The following is a 10,946-nucleotide window of genomic DNA, read 5'->3' on the forward strand; positions in this document are numbered from 1 at the left end:
AGTTGTAAAAACTCAACCTGATGTGGCCGCTTTTGTTTTGAAAGTATAAACTTGTATCCTGTATGTGAATCTTTCAACGACGATGAATGAATGAATGAAATGGGATGGAATCCAGTAAAACACCACAAGACAGTATTCATGCAGGTAAATTATGCAGAAAGACTTAAAGTGTGAGGGAAAACTGTCCCGGTGAAAGGACGTTATTTGAAACCCTCTGAGGCTTTACCTCAGAATTGTTTTATTGACTAAATCAACAAATTTAAACAATATTATGCACGAATTTATCCCTTTAATTTCCTTCATTTTTCTATTAAAATAAAACTAATTTAAATGCCAAGGCGTATTATCATACAAATTAAAGAAGTCTATTCATGGAGGTTTATTGAATTCCATGTCCCCCCCTATTTCTGAATAACGACAAGATGCAAAGATACTTTTGATTAGCATGCTACTATTAGCCTCATGTGCTTACTATGCTAATATGAAAGTAACAATACAGATCCATTGTGGGATAAATAATAGATCTGCGTTAACTAGATTGTGTCTGTGTTAACTGCTGAGATACCTCACTGGTTAGCAGTGTAATGGGTTATTAATGCCAAAATAATAATCATCGAGTCCATCCTCTGCTCCTCCATCAGCGTCTGGTACGCTGCAGCCACAGCCAAGGACAAGGGCAGGCTTCAGCGGGTCATCCGCTCTGCAGAGAGGGTGATTGGCTGCAACCTGCCGTCCCTGCAGGACTTGTTCGCTTCCAGGTCTCTGAAGCAGCTAAAAAGATCGCGGCCGACCCCTCTCACCCCGGACAAAAACTGTTTGTGCCCCTTCCATCTGGCAGGAGGCTGAGGTCCATCAGGACTACGACCTCCCGCCACACGAACAGTTTCTTCCCGTCGGCAGTCGGGCTCATCAACAGAGCCCGGTCCCCCACTGACTGACTATAACACTCCACCGGTCACTCCCCCTCACACTGCACATGCCACTTTAACTGCAATTCATCACTTTGTCACTTGTCACTTTGTCTCTTGTCTGTTACTTGTTCGTTAGTGCACTTTATGCTTAATATTTTTCTTTTTAACTTTTTAATATTTAATTTATTTAAACTTTATTCCCTTGTTTTATACTAACCCATAGCCTTAGCCTTATTCTACTAACCCATTGCATTAGCATTTCATTCCACTTTATTTTATTACTTGTGCACTGTTGTCTTGTCTGTCTACTGTTGCGCACTAACCGCCAAGACAAATTCCTTGTATGTTTGACATATTTTGGCTAATAAATGTTTCCTGATTTTCCTGATTTTCCTGATAATAATAATAATTGAATATTTCCAAGGTCCATTGTTTGACTGATGACTGGTGCTTATTTTGCGTTTTACATTTAAATACAATTTTAAAAGCCCAACAGCTTTCAATTTAACCATTGAAATGATAGCATGATAAATGAGAGGGAAACTAAAAAAAACTACAATTAAATAGGATAAATATATAATAATATTGAAGTTACAATAATATCGTATTTTCTATATTGTATTTATATTATTGGTTTATATTATTGATATTTGACATTCATCTTGCGATTATATTCATTATTTTACCTATAAATACCCTTCCAAGCAATTTAATAATGTAACATCTAGCGAAATATGCAACCTTAAAAGACGCGTTTGCCGCCCCCCCAAAACTCCATTTCCCGGGCTGCATTTCGAGGGGGGCGTCGTCGTCCCCCGTCACAGGCGCACGGCCGCACGCCGATGCAGCGAGCACGAAGCCGACGCCGCCTCCTCACACAGCACTGCGGCCCCGGTCCTGTGCAGCAGCATGGCCTCGGAGGAGGACGACGGCGCGCTGCTCTTCCTCATCTTCCAGCACCTGAAGGTCAACGGCTACCTGAAGGCCGCCAAGGCGCTGCAGGAGCACGTCGCCCAGGTGAGGGGCGCGCAGGTTCCACCTCGCCGACCTGCGTCGTTTCTTCGTGCTTTTGTTGTTGTTTAAGGAGCGGACGTGCGCGGCTCGCACAATCTGCGACACGCCCGGATTAAATATGAATGGGGTCCCTGATGTTGTTGTGCAGCCAGTGACGCTGAGCTGCGGCCTCGTGGAGTAAATAGAACATGATGTTACTGAAGCTGCACACTGACCTCATTCACCAGCTCCTCACATCCACGCTCCTGTTCCCTGTAGCCGAAGAGTCTTACTTATTGAATAATCGACTAATCCATTAGCTGCTCGACTGTAGTTTATTCAGCAACTATTTTTTTCTCTGATCTGTCACAGACCATCCTAAAACGTCATCAATCAAAACGACTTGTAGCAGCCTGCACCTTTGATTTTATAAAGTGGAAAAAAATCTCATGGTGTTTTGCTTAAATTTCTTCCACGAAGGAACCGGAGCTCTTGTCCGTCTCACGCTTCAGCTTTTCAACTAAACATATAGAGTTATAAGTTGTTTCAACAAGATTAGAATGGAGAAAAAAATCAGTTATCAATTATTTAAAAAATGTCAAAATTATAACCTGCCATCTCTCTGATCTGCAGACCCCATATTAATATTATTATTATTATATTTATTAATATTAAGCACCACTCCCCCATCCGTCTCTCCCATATGTGTCTGCCTGAATTCATATCCGGGGGCTCGTGAAAGGATTCCTCTACCACAGGAAATGAGATATTTCCCATTTAAGCCCTTTTGTTTTATCTTCAGCGCCAGGGTTATAAAATATCCTCCGGCCGATCGAATCGCACGAGGAATCAGTCCTGCAGGACTTTTAACTCTTTGCATGAACCCTACTTTTGCTTTTGTGTTCTCAGGTGGAGACGCCGGAGGAGACCTGCAACCTTCACGACATCTACAGCAGCTGGACCAAGTAAGTCAAACCCGGAAGTGTGATGTTTTAATGAAAACTGCTGTTGCTCCCGGAGTGTAAAGGAAACCACGACCAGAAAACGCTTTTTATCAAATGCCAGAAGAATTGAGATAAAGTGAAACAATCATAAAAATGGAGGAAATCCTGGAAGAAGGTTGGAAACAATTTGCAACAAAATAAAAAGTCAAAAGTAATAAATAATAATCTGCGGGGGAATAAATTTGAACTTTTCCCCGGGGAGCCGCTCAGGCAGACGACATCGATCACATCGCTGCTGGATTGAGTATGAATGTGAAGCCTGATGATTTTAATACATGACGTGCGTTTGCTGCACACGTTTTTTCAGCTCCCGGTTTCATCAACTTGCACCTTTTGGAATGGCGGTGGCTCAGCGGGCAGCTTGGGTGTCTCGCCCGCCTCTGTGAACACGATGTCCTCGTTTGTTGGGGAGTGAGTGCAGGGTGCATTCTGGGAATCCCAGACCGCCCCCCCTGTCAAGACTAATTTATTCCGGTTGTTCACGTCTCTCATAAACCTTTTCAGTTCCTCACAGGGAACTGAACTGAAACGCCTTTCGACGGGTTTTCACTCGTCGGCAATTCATTTCCTCCCAAACGAGTCACGCAAGCTGCCGGAGACCTTCAGGGCGGCCAAATGCAACGAGGCTTGAGCTGATGATGTACGCCGCGTACTCCCGCCTACTCCCGCGTACTGCACTGTCCATCATCCATCTCCATCTTTATTTGCTTCAAATGTGTGTTGCAGGCTTTTCTCTCTGGCCCAACATGCCAAGCAGGAGGCGGAGGACTTGTCTGCCGTGAAGAAGAAGAGCATCAAACCAGAACCGGCCACCAGCGAAGAAGAAGGAGGAGGAGTCGGCGACACTAAACCCGTCGTGACAGAGGAAAACGACGTGGACGCTAAACCCCCCCCCGGTGAGTCCGTCTTTCCCTTCTTCTTCATAGCGTGTTTGCAATCGGTTAAATAATTCATACGTTTTTTTGCATTAACTCCCAAACTACTGTTGTTGTTTTTTTTTGGACCAGATGGCGTTGATTCATCCAACGCAGCGACGGCATCTGAGCAGCCGCTGCCTCCGGCAGCTGAAACCGGAACAACCAGTAAAGAAGAAGAAGAAGAGGAAGAGGAGGAAACAAAGGAGCAAGAGGTGAGCAGAGAGAGGAAGATGTAAACACGTCCTACAAAACGTGGCACAGAATCAACGCACGGATGGAAGTGAGACGACGCAAACTCATTATTGGATGGTCACAAGTTTGACATTTTTAAAATGTGTTTATTTAATTTATTTGGGTCTGAGGGAATCTCCTCCCTCCCCAAAGCGCACCGTCATGTCTGATTAATCATGGATGGTGGTGGAGAGACTGAAAAAGGAAGTTTCAAACAGTAACACGTCTGTCTCTGATCTCCTACAATAACACACACACACACACACACACACACACACACACACACACACACACACACACACACACACACACACACACACACACACACACACACATAGCTGTTGTCCAGTCGCTGTAATAATTTGCTGATGGATGGACAGCAGCTCCAGTGTTGTTATACGCCTCTGAAATACACACAGACACATTTTATGTCTACGTCTGTGTCTGTAAATGTGTGTTCGTTTGTTATTACAAGTGTGTGTCTGTGTGTGTGTGTGTGTCTGTTCTTTTCTGTCGGACCAGTGATGCAGCACATGATGCTGTTTGGACAGAACGATGCTCCTCTGGGACACATAGTGTGTTAATGTGTCTGACAGCAGAACAGTTGTGGGTTTTTTTTCTTCTCTGCACAGACGAAGTTCAGCAACGCTTCACTTTTAAAGTGAAGGATGTTTTTACAGAACAGCATTAAGTTGAAAGCAGACGTTTTCCACGCGCTCAAATTAAAGAAGAGATTTCATAAGGGTGAAATAAAATGTTGCCTAACCATGTGATACAAATGGAGTCTGCTGATATCAAACATGATGATATCATGAGGCTAAACATCTTTTTTACCTGATACTTCCTTATACGTTTGATTTGTTTCACTTAAGATGAGTTGGCAATGAATTGGTTCTCTCTGTTCCATAGATTCTATTGTCCAAAACCAGTGATCACGCATCAACGTGCAAAACGTCTAAGAACCAAAACGACTTCAAAATAAATGCAGAAAGAAACTAAAAAACTAAACGGCTACAAAGAGAATAAAGACGACTACAAAGAGATGTAAAGTGACTACAAAGAGAATAAAGACGACTACAAAGAGATGTAGAGTGACTACAAAGAGAATAAAGACGACTACAAAGAGATGTAAAGTGACTACAAAGAGAATAAAGACGACTACAAAGAGATGTAAAGTGACTACAAAGAGAATAAAGACGACTACAAAGAGATGTAAAGTGACTACAAAGAGATGTAAAGTGACTACAAAGAGATGTAAAGTGACTACAAAGAGATGTAAAGTGACTACAAAGAGATGTAAAGTGACTACAAAGAGAATAAAGACGACTACAAAGAGATGTAAAGTGACTACAAAGAGATGTAAAGTGACTACAAAGAGAATAAAGACGACTACAAAGAGATTTAAAGATGACTACACAGTGAGGCTGAACAATCCCAGTCTGATTGTGTCCTGTGGAGAGGTGGGGGCCCTGCAGGTCTGTGCGCCGGGGGCCTCATTGTCTCATAATGTGTTCACTGTACTGAAGTCAAAGTATTGGGAGACTGCCCGTCTTCTAATAAGTTTTCTCCACACAGAGTAATGTCTAAATGTCATGCATGAAGCTGTAAATGGAGAGGAAGAGACAGAGGGGGGGGGGGCACACAGCTTAACCTCGCTGGGTGTAATAACTTCCTTCCTGTTGGCGTCCGGCAGTCGGCTGCCGTCGGAACGGCGTCAAACGGGGCCGACGGTTCCGGCTCGGAGGAGGCGGTGGAGCCCGAACTAGCCGCCCCCGGTGAGGCCGAGGAGGGGCCCGTGGCCCCCGACCCCTCCGGCCAGGAGAGGGAGGAGGACGAGCCGACGCAGGTCAGTGGCCCCCGGGCTGAATCCTGCGTAAGACCCTTCCTCCAACAACCCGCGTTTTACTGAAAGTGAAAGTGTCACAGTATTCTCACCTTTTGATGAAGTCTACCTTCATTTTCTGTTTGCTTCCCTCATACGGGGGAAGAACCTGTGGCCTCTCTGTGGAGATGTCTCAGTCAGCTTTTCTATCCCCTTTGAACACATTTCAGGATTCCTGCCTTGGAACTCTGTTTTCCAAACCGCTGCAGAAATGTTAATGGGTTTCGACCACAGCTCATAAAAACTCAAGTGTTTGTAGCGCTTTTCCCCCCTCGGCTCCCTCTCTGCACATCTGAAACTGATTTTTTGCAGAGGACTGACTCGCCCTGAGATGCATATTTTGTGCTTAGCTGAGTCATCAAGTCTTTAAGAGCATTGAGGCATGGTGAGGTTTGGGGCTAAATGTCACCGTACCTGTTGTTGACTAGAAGGAGAATATCCAGACTTTTGTTAATTCAAGTGAAGCATAATCAGCTCTTCTATGACAAAGGGCCCCTTTGAGACATTTACAGAAACCAAGACGAATGTCAACTTCACTTAACCCCAATGCACAGTTATGTAGTTTAAACAAGGTTTCCAAAGTTAAGGGCTAATTTAATTTACATTGCAAACAACGCTTGAAGGGTGTTGAAAACGAGATCCCCCCAAAAAACTAAGGTGTACAGTAAATGTAACTTAACTGATTCGACCCACTGACTTCCTGGTACGACTGCAACCTTCATAGTTTCATATTTCATTTCTTTGTTTCTCCTCAGGCGACCGAAGCCACCGAGGAAACGTCTGCATGTGACGAGACGGCCGTGGACCAGCAGGAGCTCTCAGAGGAAGCCAGCGACCCAAAGGTGCAGAACCGGTTGATATTTATGTATTGATTTCATATTCAAATTTGGTATTGTCTTTGATAATCAGAATCTGTGGTCAAGTGTCCACGCAGCCCGTTGTCCCCACTTCTCTAGTTCTTATGATCTAGGTCTTGTCCACGTTGTTTACATTGGGATGAGGATCCAACCTGTCTGGTGATAGAGGACCCAAAGGATCCGACCTGTCTCGTGATAGAGGACCCAAAGGATCCGACCTGTCTCGTGATGGGAGGACCCAAAGGGTCTGACCTGTCTCGTGATGGGAGGACCCAAAGGATCCGACCTGTCTCGCGATGGGAGGACCCAAAGGATCCGACCTGTCTCGCGATGGGAGGACCCAAAGGATCCGACCTGTCTCGCGATGGGAGGACCCAAAGGATCCGACCTGTCTCGCGATGGGAGGACCCAAAGGATCCGACCCGTCTCGCGCTGGGAGGACCCAAAGGATCCGACCCGTCTCGCGCTGGGAGGACCCAAAGGATCCGACCTGTCTCGTGATAGAGGACCCAAAGGATCCGACCTGTCTCTCTCCCGTCTGGTTGGAGAAGGTTGTTGACCTGTTGCTTCCTCTTTGCAGACGTCCGGCCCAGACGAGGATGCAGCGCCGGAGCTGACTGATGTGGAGGCCAATGAGCAGCCGGTTGAGAGCGAGGCCCCGCCCACTGCAGGTATGGACAACCAACGAGACGCTTGAGAACCAAGCTCGGCCTTTTACGTTATGTACGGCATCTCCTCCTGCCTCTTTCCCACGATACTGACGGCAGTCACAACCTGTTCTGAAGAAAACGCTCCGAGCTCTTTTTCCTCTGCTGGTGAAAAAACATACAAGGAGGGTTTTACATTCATTATGAAAAAGTGTGCAAAAAAATGTGTGCAAGTTTGTTTCAACATTTGTTACCCATTGTTTTTCATTACTATATGGTTTCGGATTCAAGAAAATATAGTTTGAATCTCCCCCCCAAAAAAAAAATTCAAATCCATAAAACCGTGGTTCCACTCGCCTTTAGTGGAATGTCGCCATGCTGATGTCATTAGTTTGGCTCATGCAGATTTTCTACCATCAACACGAGGAGCCAAATTAATTCATTAAATGATATCTGTGCAACTACTCAAAACCTTCAGAAATGTCCATGCTGTGTATTTATAGAAACATTCTCCTTGTTAATCAGAATAACTCGCTGTGAGCAGCCGGAGGACTTTTCCACATTGTTTGACTTCTCCGAGGGGTTCGTTAAGCACCCGGGGGGCGGCAGTCTGAGGATTTCATTCCTGACTTTAGGGCAGAAACTAAAGTTAAATAGGCCTAGACCTTTTTTTTCTTTTTTCTTTTTCCCCCGTGAGCAGACATTTTGACTTGTCAGGCGCAGTTTGAACAACCGGTGAGGACATCACTAATCGCTGCGCTGCATCAAGATAATTGCTGGAATTAAGCCGCGGTTCATTAGTTCCACCTGTTGCTTTTGTTGCCACAACAAGTGAGTGTCTGCTGGGCAAAAGGGTTTTGAGTTTGAGAGCAATAAAGACCAAACTCTACGTTATGAAAACGTATTCAGAGAGAAGAACTCGGGCGGTTTGGATGAAGATTAAATGGCTTTTTATGAGCTTCGCTCCACCGACATGACGTCGGGCTTCCAGCGAGATGCATTAATATCGGTGCAATTCAAGTTTTACGGAAACTCAACGTTGGTTCTTCACGGCTTGGAAAGAAGGAAATAACAAGTAACTAGAACTAGCTTTACGTTTTATACATTTTCTTTTTTCTTTAGAAAAGTATTGTGCAGATTTATGCCAATGGGAAGAGTGGTTCATGTGGATGTCAAAAGGTAATATCAATAATAAGGGAATAAATATCTAGAGCAGTTTTATTTTTAAGTTGGTGTGGTGGTAAAATCAGTTTAATTGGTTCAGTCACGGGAGACGCACAGAATATTTATATTTATGTTTTATAGTTTCACCTTCAATTTGGTCTGTTTGTTTGTTTCACGGTTGTTGTTACGGCATCTACACCAAGTATGTCTCTCACGGTCGTGATGTTTGAACACCTCGTAATCCCAAAGTACCAATAAAATGCTTCTGATGAAGACTGTTAAATAAACCTTTCTCCTTTTTCAGACCCTGATTCTGAGAATCCAAACGAGGAGGAAAAGGAGACATCTGAGGTACAGTAAATACAAACTGTACAGGCATTAATAATAGCTGTGCTGGTAATAACATCTAGTTGTTGAATGTGTTCACTCAGAGGTCAGAGGCCGTTGATCTCACGTCCCCTCTGGAGGCTGAAGACCAGACGACCCCCCCGGAGCCCCCCAATGACTCTGGTAACTGTTAGAGACGGAATATGCGTGATACATGTATAGGAGTTTTTAGTTTCAGCCAGCGAACTTCAACATATTGTTCCATAATGGTCTCATTTTGTATTTGTATGTATTATAAATTATGAATATTCTTGTTCAGTTGGTTCAGTAACAAACACGTTGAGCGCTAAAAGTACCTGAATACCAACGTTTTATCACATAAAACATTTTCTATGTTAGACCTTGAATGGTTAAACACAGTATTTTCTAATCCCGCAGTAGCACATATTAATATACATGTTAATAAATAAACATTTTTCAACGCATAATCTAGGTTTTTATCAGTGAAAATTTGCTAAATGGGTCTGGTAAGCGTGCAAATGATGACCTGCATCATTCTAAGGAGTCCATTCATAGAGAGTTAGTGATCTACGGTTTATTTACATCAGTTTTTGTCTAAAAGGAATGAATCATTAGTCCTCAATCCTTTATCTACTTAGTCGCCTGATCAGCTACACTGGGATCGATTGCTTCGGTCTTCGCCGGCACATTCCGGCAACACGCGTGTTTCCTCTCATTCTAGTAAACGCGTTTACTGAGGAACACAAAATCACTCCTGTGATTATTTCGGCCCATTTGCAGGTATGTTCGTGTTGTTCAGACGAGAGAGCGTGTGCGTGTTTGTGCTGTTTGTTTGAATAAGTTAACGTTACCGGAGAGCCGGAGGCATCCTGCTTATCCGCACGTGTGTGTGGGATTTGCCCTACTTAGCTTGTTAGCTAACGTTAGGTTCAACCTCAAACACCACACGCCGCTATTTGGGGAATTGACCTGTCGGTAACGCACGTGTGCAGAGACGCTGGTCATTCTAATAAGGTCTGTGTTGTAAATGCATGCGGGGCTTGACATTAACTCCTTTTCTCACCACCCACAGTAGCCTCCTGGTTACTAGGGGTTACCAGTCACAGTAGCCCAGTGGTTACTAGGGGTTACCAGTCACAGTAGCCTCCTGGTTACCAGTCACAGTAGCCCAGTGGTTACTAGGGGTTACCAGTCACAGTAGCCTCCTGGTTACTAGTCACAGTAGCCCAGTGGTTACTAGGGGTTACCAGTCACAGTAGCCTAATGGTTACTAGGGGTTACCAGTCACAGTAGCCTAATGGTTACTAGGGGTTACTAGTCACATGATCCCAGTGGTTACTAGGGGTTACCAGTCACAGGAGCCCAGTGGTTACTAGGGGTTACTAGTCACATGATCCCAGTGGTTACTAGGGGTTACCAGTCACAGGAGCCCAGTGGTTACTAGGGGTTACCAGTCACAGGAGCCTAGTGGTTAATAGGGGTTACTAGTCATAATATCCCAGGGGTTACTAGTCACAGTATCCCAGTGGTTACTAGGGGTTACTAGTCACAGTAGCCTAGTGGTTACTAGTCAAAGTAGGCTAGTGGTTACTAGCTACTCAGCTATTTCATTAGCAACAATTTCTCAAATTGGGTTTAATTTGTTTAAAGTTGACTCCGGTTTGCTACAACTTGGTAAGTGTTTCTGTGTCCTGTTGCAGAAATGGTGACGGCCTCCGGAGACCCTGAAGTCTCCATCGTCCTCAACATCGAGGACACCGACCCGACCCAGCCACGATCCAGCCAGCCGCCCCCCGAGGAAGACCTTTCCAAAACCCCCTCGAAGAAGAAGAAGAAAAAGAAGAGCAAAGAGGAGGCGGAGGCACCGAGCGCCGACTCGTCCACCGTAGACGCACCCAGCGACGCTCCTCTCGCCGCCAAGACCGCCAAAAAGATGAAGAGAGACAAACGGAGGGCCGAGGAGAAGCAGACGGAAGAAAAGGAGGAGGCAGA

General features: G+C 44.8%; 1 protein-coding gene across 1 annotated transcript in view; it reads left to right on the forward strand.

The window, feature by feature from the left end:
• Positions 1-1,307: 1,307 nt before the first annotated feature.
• Positions 1,308-10,946, forward strand: part of LOC120816267 (uncharacterized) — a gene marked incomplete in the record, with an annotated part of 11,131 nt that continues 1,492 nt past the window's right edge. The window contains 11 exon segments of the mRNA XM_078099710.1: positions 1,308-1,928; positions 2,814-2,869; positions 3,635-3,804; positions 3,916-4,037; positions 5,750-5,902; positions 6,694-6,780; positions 7,376-7,466; positions 8,565-8,621; positions 8,911-8,957; positions 9,038-9,116; positions 10,655-10,946. Coding sequence (XP_077955836.1) covers positions 1,821-1,928; positions 2,814-2,869; positions 3,635-3,804; positions 3,916-4,037; positions 5,750-5,902; positions 6,694-6,780; positions 7,376-7,466; positions 8,565-8,621; positions 8,911-8,957; positions 9,038-9,116; positions 10,655-10,946 — 1,262 coding nt within the window.

The sequence above is a fragment of the Gasterosteus aculeatus genome, chromosome 3 (assembly GCF_964276395.1).
Source record: "Gasterosteus aculeatus chromosome 3, fGasAcu3.hap1.1, whole genome shotgun sequence".
NCBI lineage: Eukaryota > Metazoa > Chordata > Actinopteri > Perciformes > Gasterosteidae > Gasterosteus > Gasterosteus aculeatus.